The 25,475-nt window shown below is 40.3% G+C and overlaps 1 protein-coding gene across 5 annotated transcripts in view; it reads right to left on the bottom strand.

Annotated features, from left to right (window-relative positions):
- ACAP2 (ArfGAP with coiled-coil, ankyrin repeat and PH domains 2) overlaps positions 1 to 22,904 on the bottom strand; it is a 59,534-nt gene extending 36,630 nt beyond the window's left edge. For 4 of the 5 annotated variants that reach the window (XM_088061057.1, XM_014256135.2, XM_088061058.1 and 1 more), the window contains exons 1-5: positions 22,768 to 22,904; positions 5,676 to 5,733; positions 4,236 to 4,355; positions 3,550 to 3,603; positions 65 to 123 (exon numbers count right to left, since the gene is read on the bottom strand). In XM_088061057.1, the coding sequence (XP_087917183.1) occupies positions 65 to 123; positions 3,550 to 3,603; positions 4,236 to 4,355; positions 5,676 to 5,733; positions 22,768 to 22,820 (344 nt within the window). In that variant the 5' untranslated portion in view covers positions 22,821 to 22,904. Of the gene's footprint in view, positions 1 to 64; positions 124 to 3,549; positions 3,604 to 4,235; positions 4,356 to 5,675; positions 5,734 to 6,247; positions 6,398 to 22,767 lie in introns of all 5 variants that reach the window. The other variant, XM_088061055.1, reaches the window with a different exon arrangement.
- Positions 22,905 to 25,475: the final 2,571 nt, after the last annotated feature.

Raw genomic sequence — 25,475 nt, 5'->3', positions numbered from 1 at the left:
AAATCAGATTTTTAAAATTACATTTTATGTATAATTTTCCCATTACAAGTGCAAATTAACTTACTCTTTAACGAAAGTCTGAAGCTGTGTTTTAATTGATCTTTGGATTTGGTCAAACAGAATCTGAAAGAAAGCATTATTACATAGGTCAGTAATTCAGAGGTATTCATACCTTCTGATTTCAGAAATACAAATGGCAATTATGCAGAATTAGATGAGAATTATTATTAAACCACTGTGTCTCTAAAGCAAAATACAAATCCCTTCACAGTAGTTTTGAAATAAATAAAAGATAAGGAAGAAAGTAAGGAAAATAACACAAATCAAACATCTTTTGCTGCTCTTTTTTTAAAGACAATGGTTATAAGGAGAGAGAAGAGCACCTGTCATCGTATTCTCTCATCCTGAGAAGACATGCCTAGTTTCATAGAAGTTTATGTTAATTGTACAGTAATATTCCTGAAGAAACAACTTTGACAATTTATTAACAATTAAAAGACAAATGAAACCATAGAAAGAACTGCTCTTAACTTCTGGCAAAAACCCCAAAACCATGGATTGAAACTAATGCTGAAAATGTAACATACATGAGTTTTTAGTACCATCTCTACGTGAAATGTTTGTGAAGAATCACCACTGTTGGACTACTAAAAGGAATGGCTGATTCTTTTTAAGAATAAGTGATCTAAGCAATGCTTCCAAAATTTCTTATGATTTGGTAGGGCTGGTGGGCGCTAAAAATACAATCTACTCATTTTAATTGTAAAGTGTAAGGTATTTGTTAAGGTTTTAAGGCCAAAGCACACCTGGATGTGAGACAACTTTTATGTTTTCTTATGACCCAAAAAATTCTAACTGGAAAAATAAAACACACATTCCTTCAACTTCACATCCACCCTCTGAGTTTTAGCATGGAACAGAACAGGTCAGTGGCTACTGGGAAAATCCTTTTGTCACTTCTTATTGTGCTGACAAGAAATGTTGCCTTAATTTCCAACCCCTCTACACCTTCCATTCTATGAAACAGAAATACACAAGGCAGCATCACAAAAATAAAGTTGACCCAGTTGAACAGAATCTCTCATTAAAAAGATCTTGAAATATTAAATTATTTTCTTGAAAAAGCAAGTCAAAACCTCAGTTTAAGGTCAAAAAATGTTTTCTTTAAAATATTCTCAGTCTTAGATTCTTTATTATGATTTGGAAATGAGAAGCTATGTAATGCCAAGTACTGACAGGAAAACCTTTACCAGCTCATCTTGCTTTTCTAGAAACACTGAAGGGACACATGACTGAGTTTAAGCCACTCATTAGCAGTGGTGCTGTACCTTGCATCCAGTCTCCATGCTTGGAGGTTTTCAAGACCAAAGCAACCTGATCCAACCTCAATATCTGACCCTGATTTAGGCAGGCAATCAAACTATCCACACCTCCTGAGGCCCCTTCCAACAGAATTGTATCTACCAGTAATGCATGGAAGAACTTGTTTGTATTCCCACTTTGGGAAACCAGAAAAGCAGACAACTAGAATAAAGAACTTCTTGAAAAACTAGAAGTCACACTGGAACTACTCCCACTGCTGACATTTAAGCTTGCCAGTGCCTGGGCAGTGTACCAATCAAGATCGATACCAAAAGATAAAACCAGATGAGAACTCAAATGATTAGAGGACCCCCAGAAATATGAGCCTTGCATTCTTCTTACAGTAATGGAGAAAAAATGTGCTGGGCAGAAATATACACAGACATAATTTCCCCTAAAAGAACAGAAAGAAGTGCCCAGACCATGATCTGATTAGATTTACAGCCTTGTCAACATAACTACCTTTCATATACTCCAAGTCTAAGAAAGCTGGTATTTGCCATAAGCTGTGACAGCTACTCCCCCACTGCTGACTCACTGAAGATGCTGCATTAGTCTGGTCCCTGGCCTTATTTGTAGCAAAGCCTCACTTGAAAAAAACTGACAGTCATCCAGAACTCAGTGGGAGCATCTCCTACCCCTTCCATCCTTTCTTTCCTCTTTCTCTAGCTTCTCCCTCTTGATGGCTCTGTCACCTTGGTCAGCAACAGACCTGTCACTCTGAGCCAGGAAGCCCTGTTGAACTAAGCATATTTACAAAAAGCCATGCAGGACCACAACATGTCTGGCAAAGCAATTGTGCCTCACTCCTGATGTCTGTGCCTTTGGGAAAAGCCACTTTATTCTCACTATGCCTGAGCACGGCAAGGGCATGGTGGGGGAAAAAAAGCAGAACAGAACTCAGATAGGTCCTACTTAGATCTGAAAAGAAATCTTTAATATGGACTGTTGTTCGCTTTCTGCCTTCAAACTGACTAAAAGGGAGAGTTGTGCTATGCCAAATTTTACCAAAGAAGTGCAAGCTGGACCATACAGAATAACAGCAGCAATAATACAGCACCTATGTCAGAGGTGTCCAAAAGAGCAAACCATAGATAAAAGACATGGTTAAGAGGGTAACCAGCAGCAACATGTGTAATGAAGAGGGACAGCCTGGGTTTATCTGCTCCATCTAATCTGCAGAAATCATTGACATGAAACTTATACCTGCTCCAGTACTGCTGCTTTCAACCTTTGCACTCCCTTTTCTCTACAACCCAAGAACCACTGTTCACTTACCCCCTTTACAGTTTTCATTAGAGTAGGTGCAGATACATACACTTTGTATAATGAAAAGAAAATCAAACACAATGCTATTAACCTGCTTTGCTTCCCTCCCTTCCACTCTAAAAGCATGCATTTTGAAACAAAAAGCCTAATCAGACATTTTTAGAAAGCTAAGTTAAAGCTAACAAACTTCCAATGCATTCTCTATAACTTGTCAATTTTAAAATCACAGTGGTATGAAAAACCCACATTTTAAGTGCCCTGCGTATTTTCAGCACTTTGGAGACACTCCAGTTTGCTTCCAGCAATTTGCTGGGAAATTAATGAAGAGCAGTTGGGCCAGTGAAAGAGGAAGAAAACAGAAGAAAAAAACATCCTTTTGCCTTTCAGAATGCAAGACCAAATGCTTTAGAGGAAAAGCCAACAAATTAGTTTTCAACCCAGGGAAAACTGAAGTTTCTGGTTAGTCTTAAATTCTAGCATTTTCTCCTTTCTCCACACTTGTCTAAATTTGCTATCCTTCCAAAAAGAAAACTATATGCAAATCAGAGGTTCATTTTGTGTATTATAAAGGACAATCATTATTTCAGACCAACAAAGGTCTAAGTCTATAACTGTTACCATCAGTTTTATTCAAAAAGATGAAACTATTCAGTATTTACTGTCTTAGAGCACCTAATATTACAAATTCAAAATAAAAAAATAAACCAAGATGGAAATCTGTAGAAAAGGGGATATTTATAAATACTTTGTAAACAAAATATTAATAAAATATCTACAAGTATAAAACAAGAGTTATTTACCACCATTTAAACCATTACTTTGCAAACACTATCAACAAGAAAGGCTTTACCATTAATCAATTATCAAATATAACTGGAGGTGAGCTATCAGTGCCATGCTGCAGCTAGAAATACTCACATTATGATAATTGATCATTTCCTGTAAGGTGTCAGAGAACTTCATCAAACTGGTCTGTAAAGATAAAATATAAGTGGTTTAAGTTAAGCCTACTAAACACACAGCACAAAACAACAATTCAGAGGTTTATAGCTTTTTAGTAAAGAACTTGGAAATTCATTTTCCTTACAGCTCAATTATGAGACTATAACCATTAGGCTAGAAGGAGAACACAGCTGTAATATCAAACAAATCATTAAAGATACAAGCAACAAAAATGTTATTTCTACCTACCTTTATATAAAGTACCAAACTGAGGGAAAGCAGGAAAAATTCAAATTGACTAAAGATATGGGAAGCTCACATAATCTAAAACATTAATTTACACTATTTAATATCACGCTAATGAATATTTTTCATGTTTAATACTCTTACAAAAAGCGGTTAACATGTTGCAATCACCAATGTGTACACTAATCTAACACATTTTCTGAAATCTGTCAGACCTGTGTTACTGTTGAAACTAAACAGCACAGACACCTGCAGGGCACCACATTCAGAAAAACCCTCACTCTAAGAAAGATATCAAAGAAAAAGGAGCAAAAAGGCAAATACTATAAACTTCAACTACTTCTCTTGCCAACTGTTATGTTGTACCATTTTAAAGATATGTTTCTCTCCCTCCATTTTCACCTCAAAGAACTTACCTCAACCAATGTATCTTTACAGGAATATTGTGCAAGGTCTCGAATTCCATTCATGAACTGCTTGTTGGCTGTACAAAATGCTTTCCCAGTATCAATCATTGCAATACAAAGCTTCACCAGCTAAAATGAGTATAAAAAGAGAGAGAAAGAGGAAGGCTTATTTTTGTTTGGTTTTTATACCATCATATAAATATGAACACACTGAGCTTACTGAGCTTAGTTAAGGCTATGAAATAAAATTTTCAAAAGTTAAATTCTCACCCTCAAATTCTATTAGAAGCTTTCTACTGTATAGTGACAGCTATAAGAATACTACTCTAGGTCAACAGATATGCTACTGGGAAAGTTACCACTCTATATATTTTTTTTAATTATTTTTTACTTGATTTATTGTTAACTGAGATGTTACACATATTTCAAGAGAGTTTTACAGGGGCAAAGAGTAGATCAACTAAAAACTGGTTAGAACCCAATCAAATGAGGACATTATAGTGGTTTCTGAGGAAAAACACCACAAACAAAAACAACACCGGTTGTTTCATCCTGAGACACTCAGAGTACAGGCACAGGAAAGCAAAAGGCTCTGTTGCACAAAGCACAGCTGAAGAGTCATGGTTACATCTCAGGAGGTGAAATCAATTATGTTTTCACTCACAAACAGATTAATCTCTGACCGCTTTCCATCCCTACCACTCACTGCTTCAGTCAGCACCTCAGCCCTCATGGTACTGCAGTCTGATAGGAAGGTCCTCAGTATTTTGTGATGGATGTTTTCCCGCTTCTTGAACCATTTATGCTCTAAGCCATTAATGTAGGAAAGAGTGGTTACTGCAATTGCCAAGATGCTCTTTTGAGAAGGGGCACATTATGATTGACTTCCCTGACCCTAAGTCAAGCTGAGACTAGAACCAGAAAATTGAACCTTCATCTCTGAAGGATTTTTCAAGGATGATAAATAAATTTTCATGAAAAGCAACACAGAAGTACTTGATCCTATGTTGGGGCAAAGAAACCATCCAAGCATCCTTCCTGTCGTAGTTATCCAGTAATTTTTATGTTGACTCAGCTCCTTGCCATTGTGGTAAAACAGGCTCTTGGTGCAGCACTGACCAAGCCCCGGCTTTTATCTCACGTGAAAGCTGAACAAGTTTGCAGCAGCTGCCCCATGGGCTGAGTCACAGGAGCGCAGTGAGGGGCCAGGCCAGGAGGGAATTGCACAAGCTCAGCCTCAGCTGGGGCAAGGAGTGAGCTCATGCCGCAAGTTCAGCTGCTCAGCACTGCTCTGATCCAGCTCAGCCTCCAAGGCACAGCCATGAGCTTGACCTGGATCCTTTCCTCTACAGAGCAGGGGGCTTGGTTGGCCACTGACACTTCCCAGCTGTCAACCTTAAAACTGAAACACACGTTTTAAGACCAAACATTGTTGAATTAAAAGCTTACCTTGTCAAGTTTCAGTTCCAGCTCTGTCACATCTCCTTCTACCTCTTCTAAAGCTGCCCTGCATGCATAAAAGAGGTTTTTCTTTAAAATTTTACACAAAAATACTCTGAGTCTGGGGAGAAGGGGCAAACACACACTCATTTAACTCATTTACTGCCATCACAGTTTTACTTGAATTTCAGCTATAAAAAAGCATAGATTTCAAAGAACTACAAAAATTGCAGGAGATTGGATGGTAAAAAGAAAAAAAACTATATCACTGCTAAAACACGGTCTATTGATAAAAGATTTCAGATCAAATTTTATCAATCCTAATACCCGTCACATCAAAATAGGTTTCTTCTGTTCTTGTATAGACAATAGTCTATATGTTTGAAGCTAACAACAAAGGAAAGAACTGAAACTCAGTGGGAATTTTCTTAATTCTTTTGGTGACCTTCTGGCTCAAACCTGCAAATGGTGCAGCTATTTCATGAATAACCTTGCAATGAGATTAGGAAAAAATACAGCACTTGCCATGTGTCAATTAACCTGCAGGGTGTTCAGATGGCACACTTCATTAGATCATTTACCTCTAATCTAGACTGGTCAAATCTTCCAAGCCAGTCAAATTTAACTTGCCAGTAAAAGCTGCTTTCATGGACCATTGCTAAAACACAGCTTGTGGGTTTTTTTTGCTTGAAAGCTCATGTCTCTTTGGACACCTCCTTCCTTATCGCTACCTGAAAAAACAGAAGACTGAGGATGGATGACACTTTGCTCAGAGTCCATGAACACTGCTGCTTAGTCAGGCTACTGCCTTGAGAGCTGAATGGACTCATTTCTGGCAAGGAGTGCCCTTGCTGCCATCACAGGGTGCCCACTCTTTCAGTCATTCCAGCAAAACCATTCATGGAGCTACCCTGTTTACCAGTAGTAAGATGCCTTGGGGAAAAAAAAAAAAGTATTAGGAAGTTTTCTTCCATGCTCTTTGAAAAATTGGATCAGACATTTCACATTTCAGTCCCATGAAAAAACCCAGCTCTTCCTGGAAAAAGTTATACAGGCAGGGAAGAATGATTTGGAGCAGCAATTTCTTAAGCCAACTTTATACCACTGAGGAGAGACACAACCACAGCTTTACTGTCTCTTGCTAATTCCATTCTAGTTCACATGAGTACAAGCCAAGAACATAAAAAAAAAAAAAAAAAAAGACTGGATGAGAGCCCCAAGTTCAGGAAAAGCAGTTTTTTTCCAAGAACAGTTCTGAAAAATGCTGCAAATTGCTTACAGATCTCAAACACTGAGCATGACACCCCCAGCTTTTGAAGACTTCACTACATATAGTCGTATTCCAGTTCTTGTACCTCAATGCATTCCCACTGTTGTGTCCTAAGTTTTATATCCAAGCAATCCCTGCAGCTACATTTTGGCTTCTCCCTCTTCGCTAGCTTCAGACCATGAAGGATTTCAGGCAACATCAATTTCTCCCTTTTACTTTCTTTATTTTCTTCCATAACTGATTCATTTCCATTTAAGTCTCTAGTTAATCTTGTTTCGGAAAGCATTAAAGAGAATTTTTAAAAAAAAAACAAAACCCAAAGGAAGGAAAAGCATCTCAATATTTAGACTGCAATTTTGTATTCATTTGTTTATAATCACAGGGCAACACATTTTTATTTGTTTCTCTGGCATTAACATAAAAGCACAATTAAGTAGCTTGTTTACAAAACTGCAGCAAGATCTGATAAGAGTATTATTTTTTTAGTGTCTTTAACTAACAAAGAGTTCTAACTCCACAGGACTTAATGAGCTAGAAGTCTAAGATTCAAAATGAAGAGCTGAGATTAAGGCAGTTAGAGCAGGCAAAATGAAGACAACACATCTGTTCAGTAATTAAACCTCCATTCCAAAAAGCAAATTTTAAGGCAGAATAAGCTCAACTGGAAGAAGTAACAGCAGAACATCAGAAAACTGAAACAATGAAGGGTAGGTCAAGCAAAAAGAAGTATAAAGCAAAGGAAATAGAAGTATCATAGGGGAAAGGAGAGATACACCCCACTACCACCCAACTCATTGCTGATCTTTGAAATGCCACAGGCTCCTGAGGCACCAGGCTGCTTCTCTGGGCTATTTCCCACCACTGCCATGTGATGAAGGGACGGCACATCTGGGCCCTACAGCTGAATATCGATCAAACAGCTGCTGAGTTCCAGCTAAACCCCACTTTAATTCTATGTTTCTTTGCATAGGAATGACTACTTTCACTGTTTCCATCACATAAAAACTATGAGAAAGTATTATCATGCAAACATATTTACAGGTATTCATCCAACACTGGATTACAAGCCGAAAAACAGAATATAGATATATACATCCAATTACGTACCACCTAGTCACAAAAATTGTCTTTATGTTTTCATCCTGGGCTAGCAATACATGAAAAACAGCTGATCTAAGCCGTGCTATGTTAATGCTATCCTTATTTTTCTTAATAAGCCATAGATATATATGTGAAGCCACAGAATATAAAGATGCATTTCTCTCTGAAACATCTGTATCAGGCATAAAGTCACAAAAAACTGTCATAATTCTGAGTAAATGTCATGTCCACAGCCAAGACCCGCTGTCCAGCTATAAACACAGGAAGTGGTGGTGAAACAGCTGAGGACAAAGTGCCAGGCCTGACATGTAACAAAACTGTTGCTCTTTACTGAAGTGGGAGCTGAGAGCAAGGTTTGCGTCACAGAGATCTCAGCCAGAAGGCTCCAGCATTAGGAATACGGATCAGATCAGGTCCAGTGCATGAGTCAAACATCTGTGGCTTCCCCAGATGTTCAAATACTGCATGGCAATGCACAAAACCAGAACAGCTGCTTAAGGGTGGAGGACAACTTTCATAAATGAGCCATCTCCCATACTCTTCATGCCCTGTAGTAAGGACTCTCAGGAATGTGTTTCTTTCCTTCGTCATGACTTCTCTCCTCTACCACCCCCCTGTAACACAGTTCAGTTTGCTAGATACAGCTTCCTGCACAGCTGCAGTGAAGAAGGAATACCAGAGACGATGGAAGAAAACTCAAGACCTGACACTGCAGCCTTTTAAAACAAGGATAATGTCACCAGTTACCCAGCCCAGCATACACAAAGGACAGTTGAATTCTGACGTCCATCACGGCACCCCCTTTGACCAGTGAAAGACTTTCTTCCAGGTTAAGGTATTTTGAGAGTCCCAGGAATCAGAATGATGATGGATAAACTCTCCTCTAAAAAAAGAATGTGTCACTCAGACCAGAAGCTGCAGACACCAGCTAAGGAAACAATTTATCCTGGAGTAATCCACTACACACTGCTGACCAGAACACCACACACGCTGTGGCCATGGACAGGGGTCTGCAGGGCCTGTTTGCTCTCACTGAAGAGTGGTGATCACCAGTGCTTTTAAAGTCAGCTCCTCTTCAAACGAAATCTAATTGCCATTGAAGCCACACCCTGCCTTTAGTCATTTGCTCATTCATTCATCATATTCTAGCTTGTGTTTTCAGATTGTGCTCCTGAAAATGAGAAGGCTGGAATCAGTAGTCACTCCAAATCAGATGCTGGAAAACAACAAACTAGACAGGTCAGAAATGCTATGGGCAACTAACTAATAATTTTTAATTCTAGAAATAATACCTCACTATAAAAAACATTCAGAATTATAAAAGCCCAATAATAAAGTATTTTCCAATAGTGTGTGTTTATTTTTTTTTTTTTTTTCTTTTAATTGAGAAAAGTTTCAATTAATTTCTTAAACATACTTTCAAAGAGCATGAACAAGTCAATAAAAAAATCAATGGCTATTCATTCTGGGGCTTTTGAATACATTCATATATTTGGACTCATGAAATGGAAATAATGGATTTTACCACTGCAGTTTCAATGACATTACTGCTAAAGTCTTGTCCTCAAATCTTAGAAAGACACAGCTCTTACTTGCACATATTCTATGCAGGACAGCTCCTTAATGCACAGCTTAGATTCACCAGAGATGACATGCTTTCAGCCAACATCCACTACACCTTAAAGACAGCTTGAAAAAAAAACAAGTACTACTGAGTGTGAAAACCTGAAAATGAGATACATAAGTGCAAGATAAGAATATGAACCTGATAACTTACAGGAATGTCTCCTCTATGCCAGAGCCTATCAGGTGGCAGACAGCAAAGGCCAGCAGACATTAATCAGAGGATAGATTATGACCTGTAGTCTGATGCAAAGGCAAATTAAAATGCAGGTGTACCACAGAAGATATTGTACTTGCTCACCTGTTTGGTCTGGTTTGTGTCTTCCTCTGCCTCCACCTCCCTTTCCTCCCACAGCAGTTGCACCTTGGGATCATCTTTCAGATGCAAAGTAACTACTCACAGAGCTCAGGAAGAGGACAGACAGACTGCTGAGGGCAGCCTCAGGCCAGGGGAACCCACACACCACTGTGACTAATGCCACTGGACACTGCCACTTTTCACTGCTCAGTAAGGGCCATTTGCTGGTCACCAGGTTGCAAAGGTCCCTGTCCACCAGCACAGCTGCACAAAGTTGTTACTCCTCAGAGGAAGTCTTCACATTTGTCTGGGTTAAACTTCAGGAACTTTCTACCTGTGCTTTCCCCTACCTTGCTGAGGTCCTGCTGGATGGCAGACCTACACCCTCCAGCTTCTCAGGGTTCCCTCCAGTCACTGCGTACTTTATTTGATTTCCTTCATAAATACTGAGATATGCAAAGGTGTCCAGAGGCAAGCTAACCAGCATGCCAAGAAGGAATACAGCTGGTACATGTGTTACAGCACCAGACGACCAGAGACTAAAAAAGAAACAAGACATATTGAGGGACAAAGAAGGCATACATGGAACAATAAGGCCTAATAACTTTGGATAACAGCATGGATAGATATAAGAAGAGCTTTACAACTTATGAGATGTGTCATAGCCATTAATATGGTCTGAAGAAAGAACACTGTTGCAGCCTGTCATAGAGCCCATTGAAATCCTGGGTTTGGCACTTCAGAGTTTTTTCCCCTGCTGGCACAGAGCCCCTCCATACTGAGGAACAGATGATGAACTCTCCCTGACATGCTAAGATAAAATTCCTCATTCATGCTGGTACTCCTTACATTATTAATTCTTCAGTCATTGCCACACATTTTATCAACAGCTTAGAAAAACTTCTATGTGCCCTACATGAACAGTAGGGCTTTTAATCACAAAGCTGAACCCTCACCCTGAAATCCTAGAAATTTTCTATGAGCTTGGGGATTGAAATACAGAAATACATTTCCTGAACTGAAAAACATTATGTCGATGAATAAGCCAAGTTTTCAGGTACATAGCAAGAACTATCTGCATTTCAAATTTCCCTGGAGAAACAGGAATCAAGTCCTCAATATTAAAAGGACCATTCCTCCACTCCTCTCAAGTCAGATTTCTCTTAGAAAATAATCAAATGAAATAAAGCTAGGATATTTACTGAATTCGTAAAATTATTAAAGCAATGGTATGCTTGTAAGTATCACTTAAAGTTGTCTGCACCTACAAGGTTTAGTTTCTTGTCAATAATTCATATGGTCTGATACAACTAATAGGACAAATCCTTTTAAGATGTACACTTCACTTAATTTGTTCTTTACTGTTAGAATACACACAGCTCAAAGATAATGAACATTACAAACAAATCAGTCTTCAAAAAGCAACAAGTTCTATTGCCCTTAACACACATGTCTGGAAGCCAAACTCATTACCACTAAACTTGCACTAGCATTTAACAGTCTATATCACCCAGTCTATAAGGACTTCTGTGCTACCTGTTGGACCTAAATTTTTAAACCTTTTCTCTCACTACTCTTTTGCAGTAAATTGCCAGAAATGCCTAAAGGTGCTATTTCCTAATGATTTTGCCTAATATTTTTCTCCTAAACTTTTTCTACCCCAGGAGAGCCTGACAGTAAGCCTAAGCAGGAAATCAGCAACCTGTTTCCTCCACAAAGAGTCTGAGAAGCAGGATTTTCTTCGTCTTTCAACTTCAGTGTTTTGTTCATCAGAAGACAGCTGTTAACAAGATGAGGACACAAATGGTGACCATGAAAACTTCACAGAAAAGAAGCTGATTACGCTGCAAGCTGATAAGAATGCAACACATCACAATACGTGTCCTGCACAACTCTTGACTAGCTATTCAATATCCAAAAGCTTTGTAGGAGGACTTACTATCAGATAAGGAAGTAGGACTACAGTATCGAGATCTTGCAACAAAAAGAAAAGGCTACAGAAAGGAGCTCAAGGAACTGATGGTGTTGCACAGAAGCCTTGCTGCTGAAAATCTGCCAACATCACAGAGCTGCTTTAATCTTTTAAATCTCAACAACTACCCAGGATCTTGAAGCAGCAGATGGAATGAAGGATTTCAACATTTGAAAACTCAAGTATGTAGTAAGGTCAGGAAGTGGAAGCATAAATATAACCATCAAGGGACCAAGTGCAAAAGATACAAGATAGGACATCTAACGAATATACCCTGTTAGCCTCAAGATCTAGAGTTAGCAGTCAAATGCTAAGGAGTCCTGTCAACTTTGCTTATAAAAGCTGAAAGTAATAGCAGTCTGAAGAACAGTGAAGATACTAATCCCTGATTTGGAAAGACAACCCCTTACGTACCTCAGCTGCAGCCAATGCAGAAAGAGTAAATATCACTACATGGCACCAGCACAGCATTCTCAGGTTCAATATGCTCAGAACTGATACAGCAGCATTTAACCACCAACATAGGAAATCTCGTGTGAAGTACAGGCAACTAAAGGTCTGAGTACTGTGCAGTTAAACAAAAAGATACAATATAATCTTAATGTGAATCTCGTGTTTGCTTTGATTTCAGAAAAATTAGGTAATACCTGTCCCTTTCTTTTTGTAATTCCCTTAGTTGCTAATTTAAACTTTATACCATAGTTAGAGGAGCACTGCTGTGTACAAACAAGCATAAGCTGGCAAAGCCTTTGTAATCAGAGCTCACCACGTTTCAAAAGAGCTGAGGACCATTAGCTGTCTACAATTCCAGTTATATCACATGGATCTTCTTTACCAAAACCTGAGGGAAGTTTCAGATTTGCTATGAAGACTGAGTCCTCAGCAAGTATTTACCCTTTTTGTCCATATCAGAAGCTGAATATTTCAGTAATACACTTTCACAAAACCAGAATGCTCTATTTGACAGTCAGAGAGAATGCTGCAGCTTTGTTGTAATAGACAAATTCTGAACCTAATTTTTTATATTTAGATATTAGGTGAATATACATATATGGATCTCACACTCAATAACCTAAAGTCATTTTACACATAAATTAAGAGTTTTATTGTGCAGTTTTATTGTTCCCACATACTGCAAAAAGAAGTTTGTTTGCCCTTTGTGCCTTCGCACTGAAACAGCCAGTCAAATGAATCCAATCTTAAACCAAGAGAGTGCATAAACATTAGAGCAGGACAATAGAGAAAGCTAGTGTATTCATGTTTTCTTCAATTTTTTTAATTTACTGTTTGCAGATTTGGAAAGGCCTTTCCTCCTCATCCCTTTCAAATGATAATGATAAGCTATTAAAACAAAAAAAGGCATTTGGAACTTTCTAACATAAAAACTACAAAATGCATGTGGCACACCCACAGCCCTGGAGCTTCTTTGGGTACATTTAGTATCTTTTCTCCCACTACTTTTAGTCATCAAGAGATTTTTAAAGACCCTGGGATTTCATTCATCTATCAAAGCTAACTGCAGGTAAGCTGTTTTTCAACCAAACAGAAATTATCGTTTACTTATTTTATGTTAAAGGTTTTTCATCCCAAATCAACTGCAAATATTTTCAAACAAAATCTTGCAAGATGGATGTTTACAATACAGTGGATATTTTGTAATAGTAGGCACATTCAATGCTTCCCCTTATCATTTTTCATCATTCTTTTTGGGATAAATCAAGTAGGATAAAATAAATAGGCAGATACATTCTTCAAAATCAGACATTTGACAAAAGAAATGAAGTTAAATTAATACTTTTAAAAAATCATTCTCCACAAACTGGATATTCTTCTGAAGAATAACCCCATAGACTCTTTTGACGAATAATCCCATAGAGAAGGTGTGCAAATGTGTGTAGTCTTTTAAACAGAGTCCAACTAAGCAACACACAAATTCAGCCAAAAGCTGCATCCTCAATGAAATACCACATTCCTCAGTTATCTTGAACACCTTTTAACCTTAATAGCAACCCTGTCTGGCAAAGCCAATGCAATTGTTCTATTGTTGCAGTGTGCCTTATCTGATCACATACTGGTATCTATGCACAGATAGATAGTCAGCTAAAGCACCTTTGGAAATTATAGAGGAGAAACATGTGATTTCCAGGGTGCAGTTCGCTTTATCCTGACACATATGGCTAAAACAAATCAAGAGCCGCTTGGGATCAAATCTTAATGAAGATTAATAGTTGTAAGGAGCCTAAGCCTAAGATCTGGCTTAAGAGGAGGGATGGTACACAGCAGATGAGATGCATTCTCCTTTTCCTGTTTAAGGAAGTTAAGAAAGAAGGGGCCTAGGTCATTATTTACTGAACACTTTCTATAGACAGGAACTCCAACTTACATGAATCATACAAGTCTAGGAAAGACAAGATATTAGCTACATTTCCAGCTGGCCCGTGAGTCTTTACAGTGCCTTTTGCTAATGCCAGTTAAAATCACAAGGCCCAATACTGCTGCACTTACATTATTTTTCTTCTTCACCCACTTAGTTCCTATTTGGGTTGTCTTAAACCAAAAGTATAATATCAACATCATGTTACATGGAACCAATAGCATTGCTTTAACACCACATGCTCTTTACATTGAAGTTTATCACAAGAATCCAGTCAAATGCTGAGTCTGAGTACTTACACAGAGTACTCAGAACAAAACCCTCCAAACCGCACATCTTTTTATGCCAAAAATTACCAACATTCAGACACCCATCAGTTCCCACGGACCAGCAGCTTAAGCAGTAAGGGAGTCACTGGAGAGCTGCAATCTAGGAAGGCATCAGAGGGTGGGACCGGACTTCCAGCACAGACTCACACCAGCCACCACCTCCGTGCCAAGCAGACAGGGATCCCTGCTCAGACCACAGGACAGGAACAGAAGAGGCTCAGTGCCTCCCTGGGTAGAGTCCACAGAGCAGAAACCCAAACCCCATTTCCCAGGTCATATTCCACATCTCTTTTTTCACAGGCAGAAGGGATTCACGGCCAGAATTCTGAATACAATACACTTTTCCTTTGTTCCAAAGGATTGAATTCAAATTTCCATCTACAACATGCCATTTTAAATATCAGTACACTAAAATCTGTTATGCGATCTCCAGCATTATATAAGTTATACATATTTTTAACAATAACTACAAGATCACTAAAAACTGAAGACTAGAATATTTCAAATCACAGAAATGTGTGTTTGATATGCATGTGCTCCTACTTAAATTAACATCTGGCAGACAGAAAGATGGAAATCTGCAACTGTCTTCCACAGAATACGGTTTTCAAAGTTTTAGCAGATGGAATACATTTCACTATATATGACTTCTCCAATTGTTTTGTACTATATCCAACTTAGAAACTCCAAAATCATATAAAGCAAATTCTCATTAGCTCTGTTTTATGTTTATCAAGACAAAACTGTAAGCAGAGGTCTTCCTCTAACAACTGTTGCTGAAGGTAGATCACAAACTCATGAAATGAAAAGGTAGTTTATGTGCACCTATCAGATTCTTGTCCAAAAACACAATACAACTATTTCAATACCCATTAACACTGAAATGTGAACTACAAAAATTATCCAAGTGTATTGTGCCCAAATACAGCAGACTCTTAAAATATCAAATATATACCTTAAAATACCAAAAACAAATCCTGCTTTGCAGAAAGACTCATGCCACACTAGTAAGTTTACCAACCCTCTGACAGGCATCTTCTCTGTTCAAAATCTCCTCTTATTCACAGAAGAATCTTGAAGGAACTATTTTGCAACAGATTATTTTCTTAGTCTACCATTGTGTCTTGTCAATTTGAAAATGTATACATGACATCATGAATTAGATTTCTCCTCACACAGGCATTGTATCACAACAACACAACTAATTTAGTCTAGTTCTGAGGCCTGGCTACTTCTAAAATTAATGAAATAAATGTGAACCATAAAATCCTTATTCTGCCACATACATAACAAATCCTCTTGAAAATATTATCAGGAAGGCAAAACAATGTTTGACTCTACTGGATTGCTTAAAATTGTCCATTTTATGATCATAATGAAAATATCTACTATTTCTCATGTTCATAATCTAATATTTTAGTCATGTGAAAGAGTGACAACAAAACCAGGATTTACATTGCCTCACACAGAAGTATGGAAAACTCCTGCATGTATTAAAATAACATTACAGTCCACACAATAATCTGCATGTCCTCCCCACCGTCTTCCATTGCAGACAGCAAATTTAGCTGTTACTTTTGTTACAAATCTACCACTAGCAAAAAGCAAAGCACCTAAGTCATTACCTAAACTCACAGGAATATCTAAATCTCAAAAGAGCAGTATGTGATTAAAGAGATCACAAATGCATTTACACAGTTAAAACTTCTACATGTGTTCTTAAAATCAATTCTGCATGTACAAGTGAGACACAAAAAAAAAGTAACTAAATTACTCAGAATTTATTCTTCTATTTCCTGCCTATGTAAACATGACACTTCTGCATTTGCCTCACCTTGAGATACTAAACTGATTCAGGCAGCAAGGCCTGAATCAAGACTTGGCAAAGGGTTCTTGTCTGTAAAAAAGTAATTTCTGTAGCAAATAGAAATGAGACATTTTCCTTTTCTTTATTCTTCCAAAACAGGTTATAAGAACAGTTTGCTTTGGGAAATTTTTAGAATTATTTACTCCAGTAAAAAGTTAGCAGTAATTTAAGCCATACTGTTCACTGCACGAAGAACAGGAAAAATGCTGACTAAATAATGTGGTTCTGAATATAAGGTTGTCAAGAAGCTAAGCCTGAAAAAAGATCACAGGACGCTGCAAACATTGCTGAAATCAGCACATTTGTTATTCAAAGACCAACAGTTTCACAGATACATATAGTGAAAAAATAGAGCCAGCTAAAAGTCCATCTAGCCCAAGACACAGGTTTCTATTTTATAGATGCCACCTTCCCAATGAATATTCTATTTACTGACCCTGTTTTCCAGAGATTTTAACACTGCTATTCCTCCTCTCACAAAAAATATAAAACTACCATCTCCATAACTTTGGTTCTTAATGTAATTACATGAGATGTGCTTAGCCAACATAAATGAGACACTCCAGGCTAAAGAATCAAACCTCTTCAAATCTATATTTAAAACCTGAAAGACTGTAAGGACTTGTATAATTACAGTTCCATTGCACACACACATAAATAAGCTGTCCTTCTAATTCTGCAAGTACTCATTAAAGATCAGTTGTACAGGCTTAATTAACATCAGTTCTTCAGCAACCATCCTGCCACTGTGCTACAGCAATGTTATGATAACGTGCAAATTTTGTCACTTCTTCCACCATAAGCTCCCTTCTCACTCTGGGGTTTTTTTTAAACATTTCCAGATAAAAATGTAAAAAGACCAAAACTGAGGAAGTTAACATTTTAAGTTCCTATTAGCAATTTCAGATATAGTTAAGATTTTTTTAAATTCGCTCTTGTTAATGTAAAACATAATCAAACAATAAAGAAAAATAATCACCATTAATAACACTATCCTTTGTTATTCATAACTGTGCCAGCCAACTTTTTTCATTATTTAAAAAATTTAGGTGCACTAATGAAATGAAGATATCCCTGATTTCAGGACACATTTCTCTAATCTCCATTAGGAAGGATTGTTAGCAATTTCCTACTAAGTTTTTCCAGCTTTAAAATATTTCCATGTAAGAGATTTTTCAGAGATGTAGTTGAAAGTGATCTTCAATGAACCTTCTTTATTCTTGATTTCCCTTGAAAAAAATTCTCTAACATTGCACACTATGTTCAAATACATCTCCCTTTCTTTAGGTCAGTCATTTTCTTAATGTACATTTGAAAGGCATAGTTTCATATTTAAAAATAAATCAGCCATTGACTAGAGCCTGAGTAGAACAGGACAGTCACTGCAATCTCCACAAAAGCGCAGAATTAGAAATCTAGAATTAGTTTAACTCCACCAGACTCCCAGCAGCGTGGACAGGGATGTTGTACATGTGTAACATACTGATACCCCACTATGACTGTCCTCCACGTCACTTCAGCTACAAAAACTGCATGTCTGAAGTCTCATACAGGAAATTCTAAATGTTAACCACCACGTAAGTCTGAAAAATGCTAAATGCAAACTCACAAGTAAAGCCTTCGCAGCTTTTTCTTTTGACTTATTGTATCTTTTTTCCTATTCTTCTGCAATACTTTCCATCCTCCCTTGCCAAGCACGTTACAAACTTGCTTTTCAGTCCCAAGGGCAGAAAGCCCAGACCAAACATTTTGTTGGAAATTTGTTCTAAAAAAGCTAGGTGAGTCTGAGCAAAACAAACAGATTTTGTATGCAGAGTTCTTGGTCTCATTCCTCTTCACACTTGAAATGCGGCTGAGTTCACCCGCAGGAGCGGCCTCGGTGATTTCAGTGGAGCCACATCCACGCAGGTGGGCTGAGCTATAAACAAAACCAGGCTGAACAGGAGGGGTTTGCTGCCACTCACGGCAGGTTGGGAAGCAGCTGCCCTCCAGCACCCTTCCCACTGGAACTCAGCACTGAAGGGACAACTCTCCTCATGTTCCTATTTCTATATTTTCTCCAGGAGGTAATAAGCAGACCAAAGTATATGGGCCAGGCACTTTTGATAATTTCTCTGACTACTGAACACAACATATTCCAAATAGGTTAAATAAGTCACTTTTTTATATTACTCGTAGTTTAAGTGACAAAACATTTACTATTATTTGGGAAACAGATGCTTAGTGACAAACCATTGGCTACACAGTGCAAAAGAAGAGAGAAAAAAATACATCGTAAATCTGGAAAGCCAGAAAGTGCACAAGTGACCTCTTCAACCTGCATTCCCTGGATAGGCATGAGGTGCACCTCAGCTGGCCCCACACAGACAGAGCAGGGCCAAAGCCACAGGAGAAGAAAGCCAGCACATAGCAGGGAACTCCAGCTGGACAGTTTGAAAAGTTGGACAAGCCAACCTTACACCACAGGCCTGCCCTCCAGAGCAGTGCTTTAGCTCAATCAAAATGGAAGACTCCTCAGATGAGCCCCCTTGAAGGGAATACACTATAACCACAGTTCTACCCAGAAACTACCCACAAATACTTTTACTTAGAATGGCAATTGACAACAGTTTCATTTATATTTTCATCTACCTCATTCACCCATCATCTGTTCTGCAGCTGGGGTCTCAGGAAATGAATAGAAATTTAAATGCAAAAAAATTTAAACTTCAGCAACAGTGACAGATAAGGACAAAGAAATTAGCACAAAAACACAGAGCTTTTTATTAAAACATTTTTAAAGACTGGATCAGCCTGAATGTTTTTGAAGAGAGTTCTACAATTGCACAGATTACAAGCAATTGAATTTAGCTTTTTCTATTATTTGTTGTTTATCAAAATTGTTAACTGCTACTTAGAGCAGCTGTATTTCTACATCACTTAAAATTGCTTCTCCTTTCTAGTAATTTAGTTCCAGTGATTCATGTGGTTGCTACAGTGTTACCTCATTGAGAAAAAACATTCTATAGGTAGAAGAAAAAATGAAAATGAAACAGCAATGTAGAAGCCTGCTACATTAATCTCTTGAAACTTAAACTCTCATTGTTTAAAGGAGAAATAATTATCTCACAATGCTATTTGCATATCAAAAACCACTGCAGGAATGTGTGATTATATACACAGAACTTGCCAGCACAGCTCAGTTCTTACTGTTCAAGGACTGCTCCATGGCCCCTCCTCAGCCAACTTCTTCATTTGATGGGAAGTCATTGACACATTGTAGAAGAACTGCAAACGCATTTCCTCGCTAGATCTTTGGTCTGTCCATGTTTTAGGAGAGTGGATCATGACAGAAAAGCATGTGATTTCAGCGAGATTATTTTCAAAGCAGGAAAAAAAAACATGACTACACATTTGCAGAAATGTGCCTGAACTCATAACCCTTCCCACTGCCTTAAAAATCTAAAAAAATCTGAATCTAAAAATCTAAATCTAAGTTTCTAAACATCAAGTCCCCAATGCCAAACTGATTTGGAATGTTGTAAGTTTACAAATCTAGTGATGCAACAAGCCATTATTACTTCAGGTTTTATAATTCAGAGATTTCTTTATCATCTACTGGAGGGAGAAAAAAACAACCAGCCTTGCTATGAAATAACTCATCATACTTCTGCTATGAACCTTTACAGTCACTGTTATCTAATCATATATCAGGACCTCAACAACTCCAATCCACGGCCCTTTCAAAAGCACTTTAAGCAAGGAAACAGATCCTAGGTTCTGTGATTTGGGGCCCAATTAAATCTCAAAGACAAGAAATATCAATATGAACTTCATGAGAAAAAGATAAGCAAGAAAGAAAGCCATGTGGCTGAAGCTGCCTGTAGTAGCATGTTCTGAAAGACTTAAATGGTTCCTCACAAAAACAGGGATTCAGTGACTCAGGAACTCTGATTCACCCATGTCCTCCCAGTTATCACCACAACCATAAGAAAGTAACCTGTGACATTTCTATTCACTACATACCTCCCAACAGTTTTATTTAACAGCTCTGACAGATATACTGACAGGAAGGATAGAGGCTACACCCTCCTGCTCAGCAAGGTCAGGAGAAAGCTGCAGCTCAGCTTTGCTACAAAGAACACAGACCAAGAAGCTGCTTTATGTTCACACTACCCCCTGCAAGAACATAGGACTTTGTCATGACCTTGCTTTACATTAGCATCTCTATCATCCCTCAATAAAACCACTGCAATAACCTTCCTTCAGAAGGTTTCTACTGTTTGGGTTGGGTAATTTATAAGAACACTACAAATAACCAAAATTATAACAGCAAGTATTGATGACTAATAATGAAAGATATGAACTTTTAAAGAAATACTACAGGAATTTTGCCTTGCAATTTTAACCATTTCCTATCAGTTAAAGTTTGGAAGAATGTTTTGCTGTCATCAAGTGATTACACCACAAGGTTTTCTGCAATTTCTTCAAAGGTAGTAGTATCAGACCGGGAAAAAGACCATGAAGTACTAGAAGACCCTAACAAAGGGATTTCTCCAGTTTCTTTTCCTTGAAGGAAAGGAATCAAGCAAGAGGAGCTTGCTCAAAAGAGAATGCTACAAAGTGAATTCAAATGAACTGATATGACTTACCTTGAAGAAACAGTAGCACACTTCTGCTCACAAATTTTAGTCACAACTTCTTGTTTCCTCAAGTGTATTTAGTACTTCAGCAGATATAAGTAATTTTAAAAATGCAACTACTGGTATAGTTCTATGGTTAAATTATGCCAATCTACAACTGCATTGTCACCAAATGGGATGAACCAACACTAAATACAGTTTCTCAGAATGTATATACACTGGCAAGCATGTCCAGCTCAGGAGGAAGCTTCGTGAAATAGCTAAGCCAATGTAAAAGTTCCCTGCTGCCTTAAGGGAGGTCTCACTCTCCGCTGCCTTCCTCTAGCCTTGCTTCTGGCAGTGAAGTTTCCTCTCTCTACTCCACATAAGCTTTAGTAGGTTTCACACCCACTGAGACGCTGAGACACTCACTAACCCGGCAGAGAACCATCCAGTCTCTTCTGCCAGGGCACCCAGCTCATTGCAGGATCCAACAACACACGTCACAGTCACTAAAAAAACTGTGGGAGAAGCAGCCAGCGACAAACTGGCAGCAGAGGCAGGAGCAAAGGAGGGAAGAACAGGAACCCCAACTTCTGCCAAGGGTAAGCCATTCAACCAACCTTCCTTCTCCAACTTCCTCTACATCCCAGAAACCACAGGATTGCTAAAGCTGATACAAAGAGGAGGCGTGAACAGACAGCCCGAGAGCAGAGAAAGAGCAGTATTATTTCCCTCAACATTCAGAGCTCACCACAGAGCCATAGGCACTTGAGATACAGGCTCGGCATGGGACAGGAGGGGCACAGCAGTGACACATCATGTCATGGAGCTGTCTGCATATCCACCATCTAGCAGGGCAATACCAGGCACAGAAAGTAGATGTATGTAGGCACAGACCAGCTACACATCCCACAGAGAGGCACAATTATTAGCTACAACGGTGCCAAAGATATATACAGAATGGGTAAAAACATAAGGAAAGATTGAAGGTAAAGTTGCCTGACATGAGCAGAAGTAACCCTACAATAATGATAGGCAACTGGTCACTCGACTGGGGAAAAACAAAGGAGTGCATGCCTTGCTCTGACAACAGGAAGTAAGACGATATTGAGCTTGTTTTCTACTGGCACCCCAAGACTGGCCACACCGAATATGGACCACCAACAGACGCAGGCAGGAGACACTGGGAACTGAAGTGTGAGCACAACTCTGAAGAACCGAAGACAGACCACCAAAGAGCTCACCCTCCTGAGCCTGAGTCTCAGCTGACATTGCTTCGGCCGACAAGCGTTCCCTGCATTAGCCGCCAGCCACCATTCAGCCTCATCTCCTCTAAGGCGAGTGACCCCAGCAGCGCTCACTGCATACTGCGCTACCTCCGCAGGAGCCCAGACCCCGCACGCTGCCCACCCAGTCCCACGTACCACACATGCTGCCCCTTTTCCTTGCACTTCCCACATCCCCCCTCCCCTTCCTCCTCAGAGCCCCCACACCACAGCAGGACCCACACAGACGCTGCCTGCCCCTCCACTCAAGGCCGGCTGCCCACAGCTAGCCAGCACCTGTCACCCCCAGGGCCCCACAGCTCGGCCCGCCCCGCACACACCGGGCCCCGCTTCCTGTCCCCCGGCACGACCCCAGCCCGGCCCCTTCTCGGCGGCACCTGAAGCGCGGCGAGTCCTTCAGGCACTCCTCGAAGTCCACGGTCACCTTCATGGTTGCGGGGCGAGCCGCTGCCTCCGCTGCTGCGGCTGCTGGAGGTGCTGGCGCGGCGAACTCGGGGCGAGGCGAGACCGGGCCAGGGCGGGTGGGGCGGGACGGGGCGGGGCGGGGCGGGGGCGGTGCTCGGGGCGGGGGCGGTGGCCGGAGCGCCCTGTGCCCGCCCCGCCCGGACGCGACTGACGGCCCGGGCAGCCAGCAGCGACCGCCCGCGAGGGCGGGGCCGCCGGCCAATCACAAGGCGAGAGGGGATGGCTCAGTAGGCAGAGCGCCCAATAGGCGTGGCCGCTCGGAAGATGCAGCCAACCGCCGGGACCGCAGCGATTGCTCCCGCCCGGCGTGCTCAGAGTGACAGCCGGGCCTGCCAACGTGCAGGCGGCCGCTGCCGTCCCGCCAATCGGCAGCTCCATCGCCGCGGCTGTCCGGACCACTGAGGCCACAGCCCGGCCCGCCCGGCAGTCGCCGCCGTGACGCTGCCGGGAGTGGGGCGGGCCGTGTGGCGCCGGGCCCTCCTCAGCCGGTTATCGGTGTCTGCTTGATTTTTTTTTGAAAATTACAGCTCTTCATTAAACGGGGGGATCTCGCTCTCGGGGGTGAGACACGCGCGGGAAGGCCCGGCCGGGCCCCTGAGCTGTTGCACGCGGTCGAGAGCGACCCGCGTCCCTCAGCCGGGCTCCGCCCGTCGGCCGCACCGGGCTGCGCAGCGCCCGCGGGGGCGGCAGGACGGGCGCTGCAGCTGGAGAGCAGCGCGGGCTGCCGGGCACACACGGTGGCTCACACGGGCTCCCGAGGGCAGCCAGTGTCCCTGGTAAGGGTGCTACCAGGGGAAGAAGGATCCAGCTCCTCTTCAGTGTGATTCACTTCTAGATAGAGGAAGTAACTCGTGGGGGAGACTCAAAGGAGTCTTTGAAGGAGAAACGCAAACCACAGGTTTTCTCTTCAAGGACTGTCAAATGTGCGTGCTTGGGTTTCTTACCGAACCTTTGTCCGAGAATAGTTCTTGAACTAGAGCAGATCATATTTTGAAGTAGAGTGAATCAGAGTGAACAGGACCATGTTGCAGTCTCCAGTTTGCAGTGAAGGACAGCAGAATATTGTAGATTTATGATTGTTTAGGAGAATACAGGAAAAGATCTTTAACCAGTTAGGTGCTACTTATTGTTCCCAGATGTAAAACTGGGATGGAAGACCAGCCATCTCCACTCCTTCTCAAAAGCAGCGACAGAGAAGTTACTATCCAAGTTAAACTTGTCAAAGATGAAGCAGTCGCACGTCACAGGCTCTGTCCCAGTCACAAGGTGCTGGGAAGCTGACACACGTAGATGATGTTCGCTCTTGCCTCCTCCCGGAGTTTGAGGAGCTGCCATACCTGCTTCCAGCAAGCCCACTTACCCCTGCAGCTTTCACCATCCCTCACCCCAGCATCTGCACAAAGTTTCACCTCTTTTAATCTCTTTCGTTTTTTCATATTCTTCCCATTCTCTCTCCCCGACTTCCTTTCAGTGTTACAAGGAGAAACAGTCAGCATGGAACGAGGGGAACACATAACTTCTTTCCAAGAACCTGAATGCCTGCTGTACCCTTACTGTCCCTCCCTCAGTTAAGGTGTCCTTTCACAGAAGTAGAGGGACACTTTTTGGTTCAGTCAGTTGTGGTTTAGGGTGTAAGGGTTTTTTTCTAAGACTGGTGAAATGTCAGAACCAAACTAATACTATTTAGATTTGGGATTCAAGTCACACCCACCCACTCAGGAAAAGCAGCATGTTAATATTTGTATCACTGAGGATGCATTTACGTTGTGAAATCCACTTTTCAACTGAAGTATGCAACTGAAAAGAGCCCATCTCTGTTTTAAGGAAGAGTTTTACTTCCTAAGGAGTAGCTGGTGTTAATCATTTTCCACTATTCCATGCCAGTGAGTCATGACTCAGTGTTGACCATGAAGAGACAGAGCAGTTGTGGTTAAATCCTACAACACACAAAGAAAAACACATTGAAAAATGCAACCTTTTCTGTGGTACTGCTATTTTAAGTTCATTCCTCAGGTTACCAGATCTACCCTGAGGTCTAGGCAAGCCAGCAAATCTGTGTGAACAAACCGATTTACATCAAAGTTAGAATAAATGAGAGTCATGAGGAAATTACAATATTGGTTTAAGAATTTATCTAGGAACATACCTGCAAATTTTAGCTGCCAGTTTCTTCTGAAGAGCTCCAAGAAGCCAAACATTAGATTAGTATAAGTGTCATAAGGCAGTAATGAAAACAATGGTTTTATTTATGTTATGACACTTAACACTGGTTTCAAACAGAATAATTACATTTGTGAGGTGGCATCATAATACCACAAAAAAGCATGTTACAGAAACAAAGAGTTCTGGTAAGATGTACAAGTTTCAGATGAGAGAGTGAGCTGTGGAAAAAGTATCTGCAGTTTCCATGAATTGTGTACAAGCTGGTGGGAAAGAAATTAAGGACAGGAAAAAAAAAAATCTATACACATGAGTTAAGGCTCTTATTTGCAAGTGATCTTCCTATTGGAAGTATGTTGGAAATGCTTTCTCTAAACAGGATGCAGCTTAAGGACTTAAACCTGTGCAAGAAGATTCACAGTTATGGTGCTATGGAGCTCACTGTCCACGTAAGTGAGGG

This window comes from Pseudopodoces humilis, chromosome 11, assembly GCF_049639895.1.
Source record: "Pseudopodoces humilis isolate 2021_Gansu_Grassland_sample_001 chromosome 11, ASM4963989v1, whole genome shotgun sequence".
In the NCBI taxonomy this organism is placed as follows: Eukaryota; Metazoa; Chordata; class Aves; order Passeriformes; family Paridae; genus Pseudopodoces; species Pseudopodoces humilis.
The sequence above is the reverse complement of the archived record's forward strand: the minus strand, read 5'-3'. Positions and strand labels throughout refer to the sequence as shown.